At 45.0% G+C, this 23,192-nt stretch overlaps 1 protein-coding gene across 1 annotated transcript; it reads left to right on the top strand.

The window, feature by feature from the left end:
• The first annotated feature begins 867 nt into the window (after positions 1 to 867).
• On the top strand, positions 868 to 21,629 carry tmem38a (transmembrane protein 38A). Its single transcript, XM_067968651.1, has 5 exons — positions 868 to 1,024; positions 9,058 to 9,242; positions 9,593 to 9,680; positions 10,586 to 10,703; positions 20,331 to 21,629. The coding sequence occupies exons 1-5, from the start codon at positions 918 to 920 to the stop codon at positions 20,559 to 20,561; spliced, it is 729 nt and encodes a 242-aa protein (XP_067824752.1). The 5' UTR covers positions 868 to 917; the 3' UTR covers positions 20,562 to 21,629.
• Positions 21,630 to 23,192: the final 1,563 nt, after the last annotated feature.

Raw genomic sequence — 23,192 nt, forward strand, 5'->3', positions numbered from 1 at the left:
TGGCTCCGAAACTGAACAAGGATATTTGGAACTGACTTGAGTGTAAAATGGGGTAGGGGAAGGGAATAAATGTGGAAGCATTGCCACAATGTTTTGGAGCCCCAAAGTAGTGAAATACAGCTTCACACTTGGGATCCCTTATGAGTTTCCAATCTCAGCTGTGACTTTAGGTCCTGAATGGAGGGAATGGGAAACGGACAGTCATACCTAGTAGTTAGCAGTGGCTCAGTGGTTGCACTCTCACCTGAGTCAGAAGATTGTGGGTTCAAGTCCCACTCCAGAGAGTTGAGCACACAATCCAGGCTGACACTCCAGTGCAGTACTGAGGGAGTGCTGCACTGTCGGAGCTGCTGTCTTTCAGATATGATGTTAAACCAAGGGATGTCTATCCTCTCAGGTGGATGTAAAAGATTCCATGGGACCATTTCGAAGAAGAGCAGGTGAGTTCTCCCTGGTGTATGGCCAATATTTATCCCTCAACCATTATCACTAAAAACAGATTATATGGTTATTACCACATTGCTGATTGTGGGAGCTTGCTGTGCACAAATTAGCTGCTGCCTTTCCTATATTACAACGGTGACTACACTTCAAAGTGAACTTCATTGGCTGTAATGCTCTTTGGGACCTCCTGAGGTCATGTAAGGCACTGTACAAACTCAAGTTCTTTCCTTCTTTCTTAACTCTTGCACATCTGTTAGCAAATTTCAAGGTGGCATCGGAAGAATTGGCTGCCCTCTTGGCAGCAAATGTTGTGTGGTGTGGGGGGATCAAGACAGAAAAAAAGAAAGGAGTCTCACCTTCGATGACAGTTGTAAAAGGGTAAATGACAAGTACATATGGCTGATTGGTGTGTTTTTTTTCCAGGATCAGTGGAAGTGTCCCGTCGTAATCCAATTGCCTCATGGTTGTGCGCGATGCTTTATTGCTTTGCCAGTTATATAATGGCTGATGTACTGCTTGGAGAATCGCCCCTCCATTATTTTAACAACACTTCTCACATCTTGCTGGCAACAGCTGTTTGGTGAGTGGACCTAGATTTTATTATTCAAAGAATTCACATTGTTAAAGTATCAGATATTATTATTGCTGTGGGTGCGATAAGCTCCTAGTTGATGGTCAGATGAGCCCATAAGAGAGCTAGGGTGTATCTACAAGGAAATTCACTATAAAACAAAGCATATCACCTTGTCCTTGAACAAGACCTTGGTTAGGCCTCAGTTAGAATCCTGGTAGGTGATATTGAGGCTTTGGAAAGGGTGTAGAGGAAGGCCACAAGATTAATTCCCAGTTTAAAGCATCTTAATTACCCAGATAGGCTGAAAGAGCTGGGTCTCTATATTTTAAAGAAGCGTAGACTTAGGGATGATTTGATCGAGGTTTATAAGATTATGTCAGGACCAGAATGTGTTTCTGTAGACCAATTGTTTCAACTGAAAACGTTAGAGAGGACCAGGAGTCACTCTTACAAGTTATGTCAGCGCAGAAGTAGGTTAGATGTTCGGAGGTTCTTCTTTTCCCAGAGAATAGAGGACCTGTTGAACAGGCTGCCGGCTCGTTTGGTGAATGCTGATTTGCTGAATTCCTTCAAGTGAGAGCTGGACCTGTTTCTGGCTCGGGCGGAGATCACCTTGTGCAAGGGGTAGGTATCTTGTAATCAGGGCCAAGGTGGTCTCCTGGACTAGTTTTGATTGCTTGAGGGGGGGTTGGAGAGGAATTTTCCAGATTTTTTCCCACCTAATTGGCCTGGGTTTTTATCTGGTTTTTGGTCTCTTCCAGGAGGTTAGTTGGCTCTAGATGGGATGGGGAGTGTATGTATTGTGATATATAAGGCATCACACCTGTATGGAACAGGCTGAACAGACCAGTAGGTCTTGCCCTGTCCATAATTTTTCATACGTTCTGATGAATACCAATCACTTTTCGGGATCTTTTGACCATTTTTCCACAGAAAGGATTTGGAAAAAGTTGTTGTGTTTTAAAACACAAAATGTATTCATGTAAGTTAAAAAATAAAGCGGGGTCTGCAATAATAGAAAATAACGATACCAATGAGCTAGCAATTTGTTAGCTTGTCTTGGTAAATGATTGTAAACAATTTTACAACACCAAGTTATAGTCCAACAATTTTTATTTGAAATCTACAAGCTTTCGGAGGCTTCCTCCTTCCTCAGGTAAATGTCCTACATTTACCTGAGGAAGGAGGAAGCCTCCGAAAGCTTGTAGATTTCAAATAAAAATTGTTGGACTATAACTTGGTGTTGTAAAATTGTTTACAATTGTCAACCCCAGTCCATCACCGGCATCTCCACATCTTGGTAAATGATAAACAACTCACACCCATTGTATTGGAGAGTTGCTGGTCCCGGGCGCTCTGCAAATGAACAGCAAAAGATAAAGCACAGAGACAGACATAGGCAGAGAGAGGGTTTTGAAACAGGCTATTGCTCTGGCAGTTAAGTTTTTAATGAGAAAGCTGTGAAGCAGTGAGACCAAGCAAAAGGCTGCGAGAAGGATACAATGCTGGGTAGTTAAAAATGAGTTTGTTTAAGTCAAGCAAGCTGACCAACTGATCTGGGGTATTTAAGGGGAAGCTAGATGAGGGAGAAAGGAATAGAAGGATATGTTGCTAGAGTGAGATGAAGTAAGGTTGGAGGAGGCTTGTGTGGAGCATAAACACCAACATAGACCAGTTGGGCCAAATGGCCTTTTTCTGTGCTGTCCAAATCTATATAATTCTATGTAATATGGGAAAGCATGTTCATTATTTTTCCATTATTGCATAATTACAAGTTACACCAATGGAACTAAATGAATCTGATCACAACATTACTCTGTATGTTCACTCACAGTCAAATAAAGCAGCTTAACAATTGTAACAAGCCTCATCTCACTAAATGTTTCTTCGGTCCACCTTCAGAGAGAAGAGGTAAACATATGAAAGACACAGAAATATTGGTCATAAGGGGGTACTATTGTTACACCCCCCTCCCCAGTTATACTATTGTGCAAGTAAATATAGGGCAGTGTGAGCCAATTCCTGTAAAGGTAAAATGTTCAGACCACGTTTGGGTGTGGCTGATTTCTCCTTCCTAACTCAGAATGCTGAGGCTAATTGTTGCATTGTCAATGCCACTAAGAGTAGGGATTGGAATCTGGACTTTCCTGATTTGTATTGCTCATTGACACACCTCACCACGTAGTACATATACTTACTGAGTCACTGAGACCATAAGCATAACTGCTTACACATATAGTTAGACTCATTTACAAATTACTATCTGTTACATGTTAGCTAAGGATGACCAAGCCACTGTATAATTTGGGGCCACACAGTAAAGCCTGTCTCATTTAACTGCAGGACCTGTCATGGAGTCTATTGTAAATGGAGCCTTTATCTAGACTAAAATGCTGATGTATGCAGGGAAGGACTGACCAGCAGTAGACTGCCTCCCACCTCAACTATTGTACTTCAAACCCATTTGTTCATAGAATCATAGACTCTTACAGCACAGAAAGAGGCCATTCAGCCCATCGTGCCTGTGTCGGCTCTTGGAAAGAGCTATCCAATTAGTCCCACTCCCCTGCTCTTTCTCCATAGCCCTGCAAATTTTACCTTTTCAAGTATTTATCCAATTCCCTTTTGAAAGTTACAATTGAATCTGCTTCCATCATCCTTTCAAATAGTGCATTCCAGATCATAACAACTCGCTACGGAAAAAAAATTCTCCTCATATCCCCCTTGGTTCTTATGCCAATAATCTTAAATCTGTGTCCTCTGGTTACCGACCCTCCTGCCAGTAGAAACAGTTTCTCTCTATCTGCTCTATCACAACCCTTCATAATTTTGAACATCTCTATTAAATCTCCCCATAACCTTCTCTGCTTTATGGCGAACAATTGTATAATATTTTGAGTGATGGGTCTCACAAGGGATTTTCATTGTATCCCATACTTTGTTTCATTTCGAAAGGATGCAGATTGGAAACACAATAGATTTGTGCTAATGACAGTCATGACTTACCAAGACCTGGGAACAGCGTTTTTGAGAAAAACAAAAATGGATTGCAAAATGATTGAAATTCTTAGTGGTGGAATTTTTGCTAATGGTAATACACTTTATTTCATAGAGTAATAGTGACCATCACTAGAAAGAAGTGGGACTTTACAGGGCAGCAGTAATCATAAAAAGGAGACCATGGTTCCTCTAAACTGCATTTATGCCAAGGTCTCAAAAGTGAAAAGGTCGTGTTCCAGTGTATTATGCCATTCGCTGTCCATATTTTCCTCCTTTTTTGAAAAAGAAAGAATTTGCATTTATATAGCACCTTTCACGACCTTAGCATGTCCCAAGGCACTTTACAGCCAATGAAGTACTTTTGAAGTGTAGTCACTGTTATAGTGTAAGAAATGCGGCAGCAAAATTGCACACTGCAAGGTCCCACAAACAGCAATATGATAATAACCAGGTAATCTCCTTTTCAGTGATGTTGGTTGAGGGATAAATATTGGCCAGGACAGGTGAGAGAACGCTCCTGCCCTTCTTTAAAATATTGCTGTGGGATGTTTTACGTCCACCTGAGAGGGCAGATGGGGCCTCGGTTTAAAGTCTCATCCAAAAGATGGCACCTCAGAAAGTGCAGCACTCGCCCAGTACTGCACTGGAGTGTCAGTCTAGATTTTGTGCTCAAGTCTCTGAAGAGGGACTATGAACCTACAACCGTCTGACTCCAAGGCGAGAGTGCTAACACTGAGCCATGGCTGACACTTTATGGGCTCACCTTTTTAGATCCGCCCCTCGCACACCATGAACCAACAGGACGACAACAACAATAACTTGAATTTATATAGCGCCATTAATGTAGTGAGGCGTCAGAAGGCGCGTCACAGGAGAGACTTTCAAACAAAATTTGAACCAAGCCACATAAGTAGATATTAGGACAGGTGACCAAAAGCTTGGTCAAAGAGGTAGGTTTTAAGAAGCGTCTTAAAGGAGGAGAGAGAGCTCGAGAGGCAGAGAGGTTTAGGGAGGGAATTCCAGAGCTTAGAGCCTAGGCAGCTGAAGGCATGGCTGCAAATGGTGGAGCGATTAAAATCGGGGATACGCAAGAGGCAAGAATTGGAGGAGTGCAGAGATCTCGGAGGGTTGTAGGGCTGGAGGAGGTTACGGAGATAGGGAGGGGCAAGGCCATGGAGGGATTTGAAAACAAGGATGAGAATTTTAAAATCAAGGCGTTCCCGGACTTGGAGCCAATGTAGGTCAGCGAGCACAGGGGTGATGGGTGAACAGGACTTGGTGTGAGTTAGGATGTGGGCAACAGAGTTTTGGATGAGCTAAAGTTTATGGAAGGTGGAAAATGGGAGGCATGCCAGGAGACCATTGGAATAGTCAAATCTAGAGGTAACAAAGGCATGAATGAGGGTTTCAGCAGCAGATGAGCTGAGGCAGGGGCGAAGAACGGTGATGTTACGGAGGTGGAACTAGGCGGTCTTGGTGATGGATCGGATATGGGATCGGAAGCTTATCTCATGGTCAAATAGGACGCTAAGTTTGCGAACTGTTTGGTCCAGCCTCAGACAGTGGCCAGGGAGAGGGATGGAGTCGATGGCTAGGGAACGCAGTTTGTGGTGGGGACCGAAGACAATGGCTTCGGTCTTCCCAATATTTAACTGGAGGAAATTGTTGCTCATCCAGTACTGGACATTAGACAAGCAGTGTGACAAATCAGAGACAGTGGAGGGGTCAAGGGAGGTGGTGGTGAGGTAGAGCTGGGTATGGTCAGCGTACATGTGGAATCTGACGTCGTGCTTTCGGATGATGTCGCTGAGGGACATCATGTAGACGAGAAATAGGAGGGGGCCAGGGTTAGATCCTTGGGGGACTCCAGAGGTAATGCCGGAGCTATGGCAGGGATGGAAATCTGATTGAAGGGATTCAAACGTGGAGCAGCGGGAAAGATGGATTTGGAAGGCGACAACGCGTTCAAGGACTTTGGAGAGGAAAGGAGGTTGGAGATGTGATGGTAGTTTGCAAAGACAGAGGGGTCAAAGGTGGGACTTTTGAGGAGGGGGGTGATGACGGCAGATTTGAAGGGGAGGGGGAGATAGGGAGAGAAACTAGAGAAAGATGTGAGTTCAGGGCTAGGACAGAGGGGAATCTTAGGGGAAGTTTGGTTTGGTGGGCTGGGGAAGGGAGGGAAGTGGCAGAAGAAGCTGAACAGATGGTCTCAATCTTAGTGACAAAGTAGTCCATGAGCTCCTCAGACTTGTTGTTGGAGGTGAGGGTGGAGGAGGCAGGGGAAAGGGGTTTATGAAGACATAGTGGAGAAGAGATGCTGGAGGTTTTCTTTGTAATCCAGGATGATCCTAGCTAAACCAGTTGTCTGCCATAAATGTTCAAGTCTGTGTTCCTTGGACTTAAGGGAGCGGAGATGAGGGCCATACCAGAGGGAACGACCAGGGTGAGAGAGAGTAATGGGGACAAGGGCATCAAAGGTGGAAGAGAGGGTGTGATTGAGCAGATCGATAGCTGCAGAAATGTCGTGGTGAATGGGGGGGCCAAAGGCTCGACGATTGGGAATTTGAAAGTGCCGCTGTGAGTGATTTGGGGGAGTTTTTTCCAGGGGCGAACACAGAAAGAAGTGGGGTTCGGTGGGAGAAGGGGGATGAGGTTGGAGAGGGATATAAGGAAGTGATCAGTGGTGGCCTTATCCGTGATTGACACGATGGGAGTAGAGAGGCCATGTGAGATGGCAAGGTGAAGGGGGTGGCTGCAAATATGGGTAGGGGAGTTTATATGGAGGGAGAGATTAAGGGAGGATAGGAGGAAAGTGAACTCAGAGGAGAGAGAGCATGATGAGCTGAGATGAAGGTTGAAATCACCGAGGATGAGAAGTCGCTCGCTGCAGAGGCAGTGAAGGTATCTCGGTGAGAAACTTGGCGTGGTTCTTGGGTAGGCGGTAAAGAATGAGGATTTTAAAGGAGAGGTGAGAAGGATGGAACAAGGTGAGATGCACAAAGGAGGAGAAAGTGCCAGAGGAGTAGGGGAACAGACCAAAGTGTGATTTGGTGATAAGGGCCACACTGCCACCGCAGCAGTCTGGGCGGGGCAAGTGGTGGAAGTTATAGCCGGGGAGGCTTCATTAAGAAGGAAGGTGTCATCACCCGTCAGCCAGGTTTCCGACAAGGCCATGATGTCAAAGCAATCATTGACAACAAGTTCATGGACGGCAAAGGCCTTGTTCACAAGTGAACGGCCGTTCTAGAGGGAGATGCGGAGAGGGGCAGTGAGACTCCTGTGGCAGAGTCCATAGGGTCATTGCTGGGAGGGATGAGTGGGATGGGAAGTAGATTGGCAAGATTAGCCCCCAGCGGGCGCATTGGGTGGGAAAGTCAGTGAGAGAGTACAATGGGGCAGTTGGGGTTGCTGCTCACAAGCAGGCAGTGGCGAATGCCTCAATGGGCCCTTTGGAGGATTCCAAGAGAGGCACAGAAGGAAGCTGTAGGCTTATCTAAGAGGGAGTCAAGCCTGGGACGGCGGCAGGAGAGTAGGAAGGTTGAGGAGTGCTGAAGGGTTGGGAAAAGGATTTGGTGGGGGCAGAGTACCCGAGAAGAGAGAAATGAAAGGAGGCATGACGACAGGAGAGAGAGAAGAGAGGAGCAAAGAGAAAAGAAGAAAAAAGGAGACAAGGAAGTGATGGGCTCGGGACCAGAGCAGCAGCCAAAACGTGCACGCAATGGACACAGGGAAACTCAAGTTACATAGGGATGGTTCCATAGCAAAATTGGGATAGCTATGTCCTGGTAATAAACAGGGAATAGGGAGGAGACAATAGGAGGGAGTCCAAAGTTAAAGTCAGAGAGGTCCAGTGGTGGGATAAAGTTGACATAGGTAGGGTGGAGTCAGCTTGGAGCATTGACGAACTGATATCCAAGTTCGAAGACAGGTTTGGAGTGTGAGTGAGTCCAGAAGCTATTTGAAGGGTAGAATATTGGAGGACGCACTTCTGGAGGTATTTCCGTGAGAATAAAGAGCCAGGAGCTGTGCAGAATCAAACATAGGGCAGAAAAATGGTGGCAAGGTTGGAGGTCACTACAAGATCCAGAAGTGACAGAGAAATGATTACAGCCCATCAAAGTGAATTTCTGGCCAGATATCACACTATAGTAAAATAAAGCTGAAAAACCAGTCGGACCAGTAGGACAGTCATAAGCTCAGCAGGTAACAGCAGCGTTGGGGGATGGGCTGTAGGCTAGACAAAGTTACCGTAAAACTTAAACAACTGAATAGCAATTGTAAGGACTTGCACAACACCAGGTTATAGTCCAACAGTTTTATTTTAAATCACAAGCTTTCGGAGCTTACCTCCTTTGTCAGGTGAATAGCAGGTCAACGTTACAGCACCTGAGTCTTGCAGTGTAGTGCAGTGGAGTAGTGTAGTCTTGATAGCAGGGACATCCAGGAATTTGGAAACCAAATTTGAGCAAAGATCCAGTGCTCACTGATGAAAACAAAGAACAGGCATGGTTGGGGGATAGGCAATGGGCCCAGGTAACTTTAAACTTGCAGCTTGGACTTGTAGTTAGGGCTAAAATGCACCACCGTTAGGGCCAAGGGAACTTAAACAATGGATGAGAGGAGATTGGGAGAGAAAGGGCAAAGGATGGCATAAGGAGGACCTAATTGGTGGACCTCCTCCTAGGCTTCTACCAATGCTGCTTTGTAATAAGGTGGTAGAAGCTGTCTGACTGTTATCCAAGTTCCCTCACCCTTTTGATTTTTTTCCCTCCATCTGAAGATCCCTCAGTTTAGGATCTCCTTGTTCGTTTGATGAGTTTCAGAGCCCAGCAGAGGTCTGAGCTTGAACCTGTGTCCTACTGCTCTAGAGTGCTATGGGGGAAAAAATCATCAAAGCAAATCATAATAAAATCTTGTATTTGGTGAGACTAACCAATGTTGGTTTTACACTGCATCAATTCAATGGGTTTTAGCTGCTAATATGGAAACTTCGTGAACATTCATTACTAACACAAACTGAACCCATGTTTTCAACTTAGGTACCTCATCTTTTACTGCCCTCTGAACCTTTTCTACAAATGTGTGGCCTTCATGCCTGTGAAGTTGGTCCTCACTGCTATGAAAGAGGTGGTAAGGGTCCGCAAAATTAGTGTGGGTGTTGTCCATGCTCACCACGCCTATCACCATGGATGGATCATCATGGCTTTGGTTGGATGGGCCAAAGGTAAGTAGCCTTTTATCTCTTTATTTTTGAAGTGTTAAACTAGGCGTAACAGTTCTAAATATTAACTTTGTGTTAACCAGCCCACCCTTCCTGTACCTGAGTAATTGGACATCTCACTAAGTGGCACGAGAGTCACAGACTGCCTTCCAGCTCCCTTCCCCTCCAGCAAAATTTATTTCCTTGTGGTGAGCTTGAAGTGGGATTGGTGTTGGTTTGAAAAAATGTACCATTTTGTGGTGTGGAAATTGCAGTCCATAAAGTGAGAAAACCAGTTACACAGTCAACTCAAAAAAACAGACTTACCTGGACAATTAATTGGTGGTGGTCATTATTGTTTTTGTTCCTTACAGGTGCTGGGGTTGCACTGATCTCCAACTTTGAGCAGCTAATTCGTGGAGTTTGGAAACCAGAAACAAATGAGTTTCTCAACATGTCCTTGTGAGTGAAAATGGCAGCACAGCGGGGGTGAAATTCAACCTGGGCGGCAAGGCAAACGGGTGACAGCGAATCGGCAGCTCGTTTTACACCCCTTCCGATTCGCTATCGCCCGTTTTACACCCCGTCCGATTTGCTATCGCCCGTTTTACACCCCGCCCGATTCGCTATCGCCCGTTTTACACCCCACTTGATTCGCTATTGCCCGTTTTACACCCCGCCCGATTCGCTATCGCCCGTTTTACACCCCACTTGATTCGCTATTGCCCGTTTTACACTCCACCTGATTCGCTATCGCCCGTTTTGCACTCCACCTGATTCGCTATCACCTGTTTTACACCCCGCTTGATTCGCTATCGCCCGTTTTACACCCCGCTTGATTCGCTATCGCCCGTTTTACAACCTGCCCGATTCGCTATCGCCCGTTTTACACCCCACCTGATTCGCTATCGCCCGTTTTACAACCTGCCCGATTCGCTATCGCCCGTTTTACACCCTGCCCGATTCGCTATCGCCCGTTTTGCGCTGTTTCTCAAGACTAATTTCACCCCCAGTATTTCTGGGGCGGGGAGGTAATGATTAAATCTTTGATTACGGTGATACATGCAGGTTCAGTCCTGCTCTCCAGTCTCGGCCATGCAGCTGTGGCGGATGGGGGCACTGAGCAGAGATCGAATGCCTCTCCACAGGGGAATGGAAGAATTGTGAAGAGCATCACTGATGAGCTGGTGTCACAAACCTCCTGGCGGAACCTGAAAGCAGACAATCTATTCTGTCCTTTACAGCCACTTGAGCCCAGGATACTGGGAGCAAATAAAAGGCTCACCAAAAAAAATGACTAAAAAAGAATTGGGAATATTGCACAGGCTGTGAAGCTAACTGTACAATTTTATTATGTCCTCTCACAGCACAACAAAAGCTAGTCTGGTTGGAGCAGTTATCTTCACCCTACAGCAGGCCCGCTGGCTGCCCATATCCAAACACAACATTGTTTTCCTGTTCACCATCTTCATGGTTGTTACAAAGGTAAATAAATCTTTTCAATTCGTAGAAATAAAGATAAGTTTCTGTCCTCAGTATTAGTTAAGGGAGGTGCCATTTACCTGCAGATACTATACTCATTACATGGCGCCCTGGGAGTCCAGTTGTTTGCCAATCACACAGTCAGGGTTTTGAGTCCCATGGTTGTCTGTTACTCAAATCTGCTAGGTAGAGAACAAGTTGGGTCAGTTCTATTACAGTGTTGTCCAGTAGAAATTGCTGACTAGCCACAGGTGTGGCAACAGCGATACCGTTTTAGCCACATGCACTAATTTTAGTAGAAAACGCCTTACATACACTCACAAAATACAGGAAAATGTACTTCATATGTATACATTTACTTAAAAAACATCTACCGCCATTCAATAACCAAAGAAGCAAAGGACACACAATGATCAACAAACACTCGCACACTCTGCTTGTCTTCTTAACATGCTCATTAGGGCACTCGCTTTGACTCTCAGTGGTTTTTGATACTCTGAATAGTCAGCGACACATCACAGTGGAGTTTAACTTAGGAGGAAGAAATCACTGAAAAGGTTCAAGTAATGCATACACAGTGCGAATATGAGTATTGAGCTCACATGTCCAACAAAGGTGTCTATTAATCATTTAATAATAAGAAATGCAATTAGCCACACATGGTTCTCAACGCTGAGATTGGAGTGTCAAAGTTGATGTAGTCTGTTTCCCTCACTGCGGGCATATTTCATATCTGTCAGTAATATAAGAGGGCCTCGACTGGGGAGTGCAGCCAGAGCCAAGACAAGAGTACCATGGATGGCTCAGTTGAACTGGGGGGGGGGGGGGGGGTGGGGGGGGGAGGAGACAGGTTGGTCGGAGATTCCATAGTTTGGGGAACAGACAGGGGTTTCTGTGGCCGCAGGCGTGATTCCAGGATGGTATGTTGCCTCCCTGGTGCCAGGGTCATGGATGTCACTGAGCGGCTGCAGAACATTCTGGGGGGAGAGGATGAACAGCCAGAGGTCGTGGTCCATATCGGGACCAACGATATCGGTAGAAAGAGGGATGAGGTCCTGCAGGCAGAGTTTAAGGAGTTAGTAACGAGATTAAGAAGCAGGACCTCAAAAGTAGTAATCTCCGGATTACTCCCAGTACCACACGCTAGTGAGAATAGAAATAGGAGGATAGAGCAGATGAATGCGTGGCCTCAAAGGTGGTGCAAGGGGGAGGGCTTTAGATTCCTGGGCATTGGGACCGGTTCTGGGGGAGGTGGGACCTGTACAAGCTGGATGGGTTGTATCTCAACAGGGCCGGGACCAATATCCTTGCGGGGAGGTTTGCTAGTGCTGTCGGGGAGGGTTTAAACTAGCTTGGCAGGGGGATAAGAACCTGAGTGTGGATTCAGATGGGATAAAGTCAGAACTGGAAATGGAAGGCAGAAAATTAGTGAGTGAGTCTGGAAGGCAGAGGGAACGAAGGTTAGAAAATAAACAACAGAGGAGTTTGGGATCTTTAAATGTATTTACCTCAATGCAAGGACTATAGGAAATAAGGCGGATGAGCTGAGGGCACAGATAGACACGTGGCAGTATGATAGCTTAACTATTACAGAAACATGGCTTAAAGAGAGGCAGGACTGGCAGCACAACGTCCCTGGTTACAGGGTTTTCAGATGCGATAGAGAGGGGAATAAAAAAGGAGGGGGGTGGCAATTTTGGTTAAGGAAACAATTACAGTTATGAGGAGGGATGATATTTTAGAAGGAGCATCAAATGAGGCCTTATGGGTTGAGCTAAAGAACAAAAAAGGGGCAGTCACACTACTGGGAGTGTACTATAAACCCCCAAACAGTCAGAGGGAGATAGAGGAGCAAATATGTAGGTAAATTTCTGAGAAATGCAAAAACAATAGGGCAGTAATAGTAGGGGATTTCAACTACCCTAATATTAATTGGGATACAAACAGTGTGAATGGTATAGAGGGCGCAGAATTCTTAAATTGCATACAGGAGAATTTTTTTTAGCCAGTATATAGCAAGCCCAACGAGAGGGGGTGCAGTTCTGGATTTAGTTCTAGGAAATAAAGAGGGGCAGGTGGAAGGAGTATCAATGGGAGAGCATTTTGGTAATAGTGATCATAATACAGTTAGTTTTAGCATAGTTATGGAAAAGGACAAAGACAGAGCAGGAATTAAAGTTTTCAAATGGGGAAAGGCCAATTTTACTAAACTGAGAAGTGATTTAGCAGAAGTAAACTGGAAACAGCTACTTGAAGGTAAATCAGTGTCAGAGCAGTGAGAGACATTCAAAGGGGTGATTCAAAGGGTTCAGGATAAACATATTCCCACAAAGAAAAAGGGAGGGGCTGCCAAATCTAGAGCCCCCTGGATGTCAAGAAGCATTCAGGGTAAGATAAGGCAGAAAAAGAAAGCCTATGATAGACACCGGGACCTCAATACTACGGAAAGCTTAGAGGAGTATACAAAGTGCAGGGATGAAGTTAAAAAGGAAATTAGGAAAGCAAAGAGAGGGCATGAAAAAATATTAGCAGATAAAATCAAAGAAAACTCAAAGATGTTTTATAAATACATTAAGAACAAGAGGATAACTAAGGAAAGAGTAGGGCCTATTAGAGACCAAAAAGTAAACTATGCATGGAGACGGAAGATGTGGGTATGGTTCTTAATGAATACTTTGCATCTGTCTTCAAAGGAGAGGGATGATGCAGGGATTGAAGTTAAGGAGGAGGAGTATGAAATATTGGATGGGTTAAACATAGTGAGAGAGAAAGTATTAAGGGGACTAGCATCTTTGAAAGTGGATAAATCACCAGGGCCGGATGAAATGTATCCCAGGCTGTTAAAAGAAGCCAGGGAGGAAATAGTGGAGGCTTTAACAATCAACTTCACTGGATACAGGCGTAGTACCGGAGGATTGGAGCTCTGCTAACGTTGTACTGTTGTTGAAAAAGGGAGCGAAGGATAGACCGAGTAATTACAGGCCAGTCAGCCTAACCTCGGTGGTGGGCAAATTATTGGAATCAATTCTGAGGGACAGGATAAACTGTCACTTAGAAAGGCATGGACTAATCAAGGACAGTCAGCACGGATTTGTTAAGGGAAGGTCGTGTCTGACTAACTTGATTGAATTTTTCGAGGAAGTAACAAGGAGGATCAATGAGGGTAGCGCAATTGATGCAATCTACATGGATTTTAGCAAGGCTTTTGACAAGGTCCCACATGGCATATTGATCAAAAAAGTAAAGGCCCATGAGATCCAAGGGAATGAGGCAAATTGAATCCAAAATTGGCTCAGTGGCAGGAAGCAAAGGGTAATAGTCGACGGGTGTTTTTGCGACTGGAAGGCTGTTGCCAGTGGGGTGCCGCAGGGCTCGGTACTAGGTCCTTTGCTTTTTCTGGTATATATTAACGATTTGGACTTAAACATAGGGGGTATGATTAAGAAATTTGGGGATGGCACAAAGATAGGCCGTGCGGTTGATAGTGAGGAGGAAAGCTGTAGACTGCAGGAAGATATCAATGGACTGGTCAGATGGGCAGAAAAGTGGCAAATGGAGTTCAGTCTGGAGAAGTGTGAGGTAATGCATTTGGGGAGAACAAACAAGACAAGGGAATACACAATAAATGGGAGAATACTGAGAGGTGTAGGGGAAGTGAGGGACCTTGGAGTGCATGTTCACAGATCCCTGAAGGTAGCAGGACAGGTAGATAAGGTGGTTAAGAAGGCACATGGAATAATTTCCTTTATTAGCCGAGGCATAGAATATAAAAGCAAGGATGTTATGCTGGAACTGTATAAAACACTAGTTTAGGCCACAGCTTGAATACTGCGCACAGTTCTGGTCACCACATTACAGGAAGGATGTAATTGCACTAGAGGGGGTGCAGAGGAGATTTACGAGGATGTTGCCAGGACTGGAGAATTTTAGCTATGAGGGGAGATTGGATATGCTGGGGTTGTTTTCCTCAGAACAGAGGAGGCTGAGGGGTAATTTGATTGAGGTGTACAAAATTATGAGGGGCCTAGATAGAGTGAATAGGAAGGAGCTATTTCCCTTAGCGGAGGGGTCAATAACCAGGGGACATAGATTTAAAGTGATTGGTAGAAGGGTTAGAGCAGAAATGAGGAAAATATTTTTCACCCAGAGGGTGGTGGGGGTCTGGAACTCACTGCCTGAGAGAGTGGTGGAGGCAGAAACCCTCAACTCATTAAAAATACCTGGATGTGCACCTGAAGAGCCATGACCTGCAGGGCTACGGACCAAATGAGGGAAAGTGGGATTAGGCTGGGTGGCTCGTTTCTCAGCTGGCGCGGACACGATGGGCCGAATGGCCTCCTTCTATGCCATAAATTTTCTATGATTCTATGACTCTCTATCTGAGCTGGGGAGAGAATGGGGGGATCAAGAAAGGCATGCTCATTAGGGCACTTGTTTTGACTCTCAGTGGTTTTTGATACTCTGAGCAGTCAGCGACACACCACAGTGGAGTTCAGCTTTGGAGGAAGAAATCATTGAAAACAGCCTTACCATATGTGGCAAGAGACATCTCCTGTCAGCTAGCCACACAGCAACATTGACATCAAGGTCATGGAATGGCTTGTGGCTCAACCTGAGGAGTTACTATCACAGAGACAGGATGCACATTCATGGACCCAATGCCCCAATTATTGTGTTTCTGATCTTAGGGAAGCACAGAGATACGACAGGCAATTCACCACAGGCAGAGTCATTGGGAGTGATTGCCACAAGGGCTCTCCTGCTCGTCAGCCCTAACTTTGGCGGAAGAACTGCGGAAACCCTGGAAAAACAGAGTTTGTGCCATTTTTCCTTGGTTTCCGTGGTTCTTCTACCGAAGTTGTGGCGGATGAGCGGGAGAACCCGGAAATTCACCCCCACTGCATTCTGCTGCTTCATATCTAGCTCCTAAAGCCCAGCTTCAGAGTGGCATTGTTTAGAAGCTTAGGAGTAGGTTAGGTGTTCTGCCTTCTCTCTGAGTTGGGAATGATGCATGGTGCCGGAATAACAAAAAAAAGAGGGAAAAAGTGGGAGTTTTACCCAACAAAGAAGTGCGGCATTGATGCAGGTCTAGGAGCAGGTTGCCTGTCTGCTCAGCAAGGAGTAAATGGGGTTTGGGCAAAGGGAGAAAATATGCCAAAAAGACGAAAGCTTACCCTCAATAAAAAGGAGGAGCCCCGGTATTAATCTCAGTCATGCTTGGGGAATGTTCAGTTCCCAGGAAGTTATGGAGAGGAAAAAGTAGTGGAGATCTGCTTTACCGGGACCCTGCCCCTTTATGTTGCCCCAGGATTTCTGGCACCTCCCAAGAGAGGAGGAGCATGGGATTGCACTTCCATGCCGGGCCAGGGCAGCCATGGAAACGAGGCTGGAGAGGGCATTCCAGGCCCACTGGTTTCAGTTTCTTCTCAGAGAGATGGAAAGGAGCCCATTTTGAGAGGCTTTGAGAATAAGCTGGCATGGAACCTTGTACCAGGGACCCCCTCAGATCAGAAGGTCTGAGGAGGGCAGACAGAAAAGGAAGAGAAGCTTGAGGCCAATCTGAGAGTGGTGGTGAACGGTTGTTTTTCGGACTGGAGGGAGGTGTACAGTGGTGTTCCCCAGGGGTAAGTGCTGATATATATTAATGACGGACTTGGGTGTACAGGGCAAAATTTCAAAATTTGCAGATGACACAAAACTTGGAAGGGTAGTAAACAGTGAGGAGGATAGTGATAGACTTCAAGAGGATATAGACAGGCTGGTGGCATGGGCGGACACGTGGCAGATGAAATTTAACGCAGAAAAATGCGAAGTGATACATTTTGGTAGGAAGAATGAGGAGAGGCAACATAAACTAGAGGGCACAACTCTTAAAGGGGTACAGGAACAGAGAGATCTGGGGGTTAATGTGCACAAATCGTTGAAGGTGGCAGGGCAGGTTGAGAAAATGGCTAAAAAAACATACGGGATCCTGGGCTTTATAAATGGAGGCATAGAGTACAAAATGTGGAAGTCATGATGAACCTTTATAAAACATTGGTTCGGCCACAACTGGAGTATTGTGTCCAGTTCTGGGCACCGCACATCAGGAAAGATGTGAAGGCCTTAGAGAGGATGCAGAGGAGATTTACTAGAATGATTCCAGGGATGAGGGACTTTAGTTACGTGGATAGACTGGAGAAGCTGGGGTTGTTCTCCTTGGAACAGAGACAGTTGTGAGAAGATTGATAGAGGTATTCAAAATCATGAAGGGTCGAGACAGAGTAGATAGAGAGAAACTGTTCCCATTGGTGGAAGGGTCAAGGACCAGAGGACATAGATTTAAGGTGATTGGCAAAAGAACCAAAGGTGACATGAGGAAAAGCTTTTTTTACACAACGAGTGATTAGGATCTGGAATGCACTGCCCGAGGGGGTGGAGGAGGCAGATTCAATCATGGCCTTCAAAAGGGAACTGGATAAGTACTTGAAAGGAAAAAAATTGCAAGGCTACAGGGAAAGGGCGGTGGAGTGGGACTAGCTGGATTGCTCGTGCATTGATCCGGCGTGGACTCAATGGGCCGAATGGCCTTCTTCTGTGCTGTAACATTTCTATGATTCTATAATCTTCGATCTTGGAGGACTTCTGGCTGCCGTCTTGCAACAGCAGCCAGTAGGTTCCCAAGGCCAGGGGCCCAGTCCTTTAGCTACATGTCTGTCAGTCCCGCAGCTGCACCTGTGTCCTACCTCCACCTCTTGGCACAAGGTTGCACCGAGATGCAAATAGGCAAATGTCCTAACCCAATAAATTCTGGCACTCTGAGGACTGGGTGGGTGCAAGTTACGCCTGTCCAGTGCCCAGCCAAAGTGGGGAGCAATATTGAGGCCAATGTTTCCAACTCATTTGTTTGGTAGAGTGCTATATTTTCAGGAGAATGATATGCCAGGCATTGTCTTGAAGCACTTTTTGATAATCATTTAGATGGATTGTTACGTGAATGGCTGAATGTGCTGGTGGGACTCCCAACCTAAAGGATCATGAGCGACTGAAATGTTGAAACCCAACCTTGATTATTATTCGAAGCCTCTTGTCTTTGTTTGGTATTCTTTAACTGTTCTCTATCAAGACATTGGCTGGAGCAGTACGTAAAAACAGAGCCCTCCATTTCTCGGATGCAGAAGCAGGAGGTTGGGACGATTAGTCCAACTTCGCAGGAGTGAAACCTCCCTTGCAATTGTGTAGACTTTGGGCCTATTAGATTGTTGCATTCTTCTAACTGATAGAGGAAATATGGCAGTGATACATGATACATGAACGGAAAAAGACTGAAAATATATAAATTTCTTTAAAGGATATGCCGATGAGGTTTGCCTAATGCATAAAGACAATGCAATATTCACACAGCACTTTTCACATGTAACAGTATTACGAACGGGTATAAATTGTATTGTTACTTATATTGTTCACAAAGCATTTTGATGAAACTCAGAATAGTTTTGCACTGGTGAAAAATTTGTTACCATACATCAGATTTGGAGGGGAGGACACCCAAAATTGTTATTATATTCTGAACGTGGCAATAACTGCAAGGCCACATGGTACAGGAATGACATTTCGGGTGAGAAAAAATAAGTAGGTGAAGCACAAGTCAGTGTTCAAAAGAATTCTTTTCCTGTCATTTGTTGTGTGCTGGAGATTTTGTGCACCAGAATAAGCACATGGTGATAAAACGTCCCCAGTAAGAGAGGAAGACAGTTTAACCCTTTCACTGTGGTCTGCCCTTCCCCCTGGATTTTCTACCTTCTGTCACTTGTAAGGCAGCACTTGTCCAACTGAGATGAGTACGGAGGCGAGTGAGTCTTTTACAATCTGTTCAATTTTTTGAATCAGGATGTTGATTGATCTCTAAAGTAACTATACACGTTAGTACTAATGGTGGGCATTAGGCACAATAGCATGTATTGTCCTGGCGTGGGTATGAAGTGGATTTTTTTCACTATTACTCGTGGGTGCACGCTCACCAATAATATGGAACAAAGGCGTACAAGGGGATGTCCCAGTCCATGCTGGATGAATTGGATGAATAAAGGGCCTGGCCACACATAATGATATCTTTTAGAATGAGTAATTATTCAGGCTTTGGACAGCACAAAATTCAGTCCAAAAGCAAAGCCAAAGACACCAATGGAACATACCACCTAGAATGCCAGGGACATTAGACTGTCAGTGATACCAACCCACACACCACTGACTGCCAGAAATACCAAAGAAAGAACTTGCATTTATATGGCATCTTTCACAAACTCAGGATAGTGCATTACAGCCAATGAAGTACTTTTTGAAGTGTAGTTGCTGTTGTAATGTAGGAAACGCAGCAGCCAATTTGCACACAGCAAGGTCCCACAAACAGCAATATGATACCGACCAGATAATCTGTCCACATCACCACTGCACTGCAGACATACCAACCCCCATACCATTACGACTGCCAGAGATACCAACCCATACAATCAATGGACTGCCTGACTTACAAACCCATCACTAGACCGTCAGATATATCGATACATACCATTGCTAGACTGATTGACGAAACAATCCATAATGCTACTGTAGTTCCATACATACCACTGGTATGCCAGAGATACTAATTTGGTGATTGTGCAATCTGCTACTTAATAACCCACAGTCTGACATGGTGGTAGTTTGGGAGATGACAAGTTTTTAAATAAAATTTGGATAAGAGGCGGTTTCTACATAAGATTTGTATGGTCGATGTAAGGGAGCATTCTTATGAAATGCAGTCCTTCAGGTTCCTTACCCCTCCTATGGAGCAGTAGCTGACCCCTCACTTTAAAAACTGAGAGAACTCTTAAACACTTTATAAACTAATATTAATGATAATATATAACTAAGTAATATCTCCCATCAACTTGCTATTCTGCAAATAAATTGAAAATAAAACAGGTTCCATTCCATTTCAGTGAAATAATAAAAAATCTTAGGGTCAGCTAAAAGTTAAAAAAATCCAAAGACATTTAAATGGAACTGTACTAGGTTTTCACCATATATATTAATGACTTGGATGAAGGAATAGAGAGTTATATATCCAAGTCTGCAGATGACACTGAGATAAGAGGCACAGTAAGGTGTGTGGATGGGAGCAGGAAGTTAGAAAGGGACAGAGATAGACTGAGTGAATGGGCAAAACAATAGCAGATGGAGTTCAATGTGGGCAAGTGTGAGATCATCCACTTCAGAAGAAGAACAACAAATCTGGTGTGGGAATCCAGAACAAAGGGGCACAATCTTAAAATTAGAGCTAGGCCATTTAGGAGTGAAATCAAGAAGCACTTTTTCACACCAAGAGCAGTGGAAATCTGAAACGCTCCACAAAAAGGCTGTGGATGCTGGAGGTCAATTGATAGATTTTTCTTAGGCAAGGGATATGGATCAAAGGCAGGTAAATGGAGTTGAGGTACAGATCAACCATGATCTTATTGAATGGTGGAACAGGCTCGAGGGGCTAAATGGTCTACTCCTGTTCCTAATTTACGTATAATTACAAGTGACTAGGGAATATCAGCAAAATAACCAATGTTATAAGTAAATGGATTTCACTAGCTGTTGATATTTTACATTCTACCATTTTAGGTATTCATGTCAGCAACACACTCCCATGGGTCACCTTTCGCTCCAATTGAAGCCTTTATCTGTCCCATTGTCTTTGGGAATGCCTGCGGTACCTACGATGATCATGATCGTGTCTGTTCTCGTGACAATGTGCAGAGCTACCCCCCTTGCAATCTGTCTCCATACATGGCCAAGACAAAGGAGGAACTTAATGAAGGGACAAGGAAGAAGAAGTGCAAAAAGACTGAATAAGTAATGCGACTCCTAAGACAGTTATCAATGCGTGCTGAAAGTGCAATTTCTGGGACTTAATGTGATCTGGAAACTGTTACTATGAGGAAAATCGACATAATTGTACTCATACAGTCTACTAGGGTTTGCGTTTGAGCTTGTCTGTCTCATTAAATGGAAAGAAAAATGTGAACAAATGGTAGTTAGCCTGTCCTTCCCAGGAATGTGTATCCTGGTACTGAAAAAGAATGTGTTCCCCGTTTCAAGTCCCATCTAGAAAAGGCAGACAGCATTAATACTGGTAACGATTTGTCAGTGTCTCTCAGAGAGGTCATGTGGGTATAGAATGTGAAGTAAACGGAAACATTAATCCCGGATATTCTTCTAAAATTATAGGGGTGTACTGTTGGAAATATATAAGGGGAAACGTCCTTAATCACATCTAACTAACACTGTGCTAGATCCGAGAGAGCTTCACTTTGTCACTTGTTTGCAAAAGTGAAAATAAATTCTATTTTCCAGTATTGTTACCTCATGGCTTTTGGAGTGCACAGACAAAACTAAAATGGAAGTGCTATAAATACCAGCTAGTGGTAAGTGGAATGGCCTCTGCTGCTAATTACAGTGCCTGCACTGTTCTCAGTCTGGTCTCACAGTGGGAACCGCAGACACTGAAATTGACTCCGGTATGGACAGTGAAGCTGTAACAAGCAACGGGAAGTAAATGGGTCAAAGTCTCCGTTAACATAGCAGACAGAGGAATGCCATACGCATGCGTTAAGCATTGGTCCATTAACATCTAGGGTATAAAGTGCAATAGCTGTTTTTGTACCACAGATATTTGCTAGAAATGCCACATCAGGAAAATTCAGGTCAAAAGTAGGTCAATGTGCCTTTTTTTAAGAGAAAACCCTTTCTCCTTCTATGAAAGACTCTCCTCATATTTTACACACGCACTCCCATATTTTTCAGAGGTGAATGTAGAAAAGTATTCTGTTGTTGCCAAGAAATACAATGTAAGGAAATGTGTTATACTTGTGGTCTTCCAAATGAAAATTGTGTAATATAATAAAGATTAATGATAAAACACTTTGGGCTCAATTTTCAAATGGTGGCGGGATGGCAGTGGTGGGGGTAGTCAATGGGCGCACGGGTAACCCGACTAATAAAATCTTACCGTTTCCCACGCGATCGTGAGTTAATTGGTGGCCCTTAACGTGGCATCGGGTTTGCTGTCCGAAGGCTGTGCAGTGGACGGACTGGGCAACTGCAAGCTGGAGTGGCTCTATTTAAAGGGCCATTGCTCCAAAGGCTTTTGCTGCAGCAAAGACCAAAAAGGCACAATGGAGCAGCACAGAGGTAAAGCTGCTCCAAGATTTAATGATGCCTCACTGCAGCTACTGGCCGGGGTGAGGAAGAGGGGGGATGTGTTTTACCCCGTGGACGGACGGAAGGAAGTGCCCTGTCTCTGCCACCAAGAAGTCCTTGCTCGAGGTGGTAGAGGAGGCCACCAGCAGCAGCAACATCTCCCGCACCTGGATCCAGTGTAGGAAGTGCTTCAATGACCTAACTAGGTCAGCAAAAGTGAGTACACTCATTGATTTCCCTGCATCACCCCCCCCCCGCAACTCATTCTGCACTGCCAAGACTACTCCATCACATCACTCCTCACACTCACTTAAGGCTCATCCTCAATTTACCTGCACTTCCTGAGCACTTCCTCACCTCCCCTTTAGTCACCCCACCACTACCACTCACCCCAATCCTCATCCAATGTGATGGCTGTGACTCATACTCACCCTCTGATGCATCTTTTTCATGGTCAGCCTCACCCAAAGCAATACATTCATCAGCTGGCTACTTTACCATCACTCACTCACACATCTGTACTTTCTCCCCTTCTAGGAGAAAAGAACACAAAATGCACGTGAGAGGGCGAGGACTGGAGGGGGGGCCACAACAAAGTGGTCCTCACACACACGGAGCAGGAGGCGTTGGAGATCAGCCACACCCTCGAGTGCCTGTCCGTTGGGGACGCTGAGATTGGCACCCCACAAACGTCTGGTGACACATCTTTAATATTCATCACATACAACATGAATTGATGTTAACAATGCTTGCCATGTTGAACACCTCAGTATGCTCATCGCAACATGACACATCCGTGCTGATGCTTAATATTTTTTTTATTATTCGTTCACGGGATGTGGGCGTCGCTGGCGAGGCCAGCATTTATTGCCCATCTCTAATTGCCTTCTGTTCTCTTACAGGCCCTTCAACGACCACAGTCACGGCAGAGGGCAGTTCCTCAGAGGATCTCCCGACATCTGAGGGCAGATACTCACACCTTGGTGGGTCCTAATAGTCAGTTAGTTGGGTTGGCACCTGGTGAGTCAACACACACAAGTGAGCACGAGCAGACACTGGTGGCATGGGAGCACTCCTCTCCAGGCTCTGCTCAGCTGGACGCAGATGCTGAACCCCAGGGGCCATCGTTTAAAAGGAGAATGATCGAGGGACAGTAGCACATTTGCGAGGAACAGGTGCCACGCGCACTCTCCACAATAATGCAGAGGATAGAGGAGTCCAACTCCTGCATTAGTGGAATGGTGGCACAGGGAAGTGTGGGAATATCTGCGATGGAGAGAACGA

This window comes from Heptranchias perlo, chromosome 29, assembly GCF_035084215.1.
Source record: "Heptranchias perlo isolate sHepPer1 chromosome 29, sHepPer1.hap1, whole genome shotgun sequence".
NCBI lineage: Eukaryota > Metazoa > Chordata > Chondrichthyes > Hexanchiformes > Hexanchidae > Heptranchias > Heptranchias perlo.

Coding starts and splice junctions, on each gene's coding strand:
- tmem38a (XM_067968651.1), top strand. CDS start 918: ATGCTTTATTGCTTTGCCAGTTATATAATGGCTGATGTACTGCTTGGA. Junction 9,681..10,585: donor GAGTTTCTCAACATGTCCTT/GTGAGTGAAAAT, acceptor GTCCTCTCACAG/CACAACAAAAGCTAGTCTGG. Junction 10,704..20,330: donor TCTTCATGGTTGTTACAAAG/GTAAATAAATCT, acceptor CTACCATTTTAG/GTATTCATGTCAGCAACACA.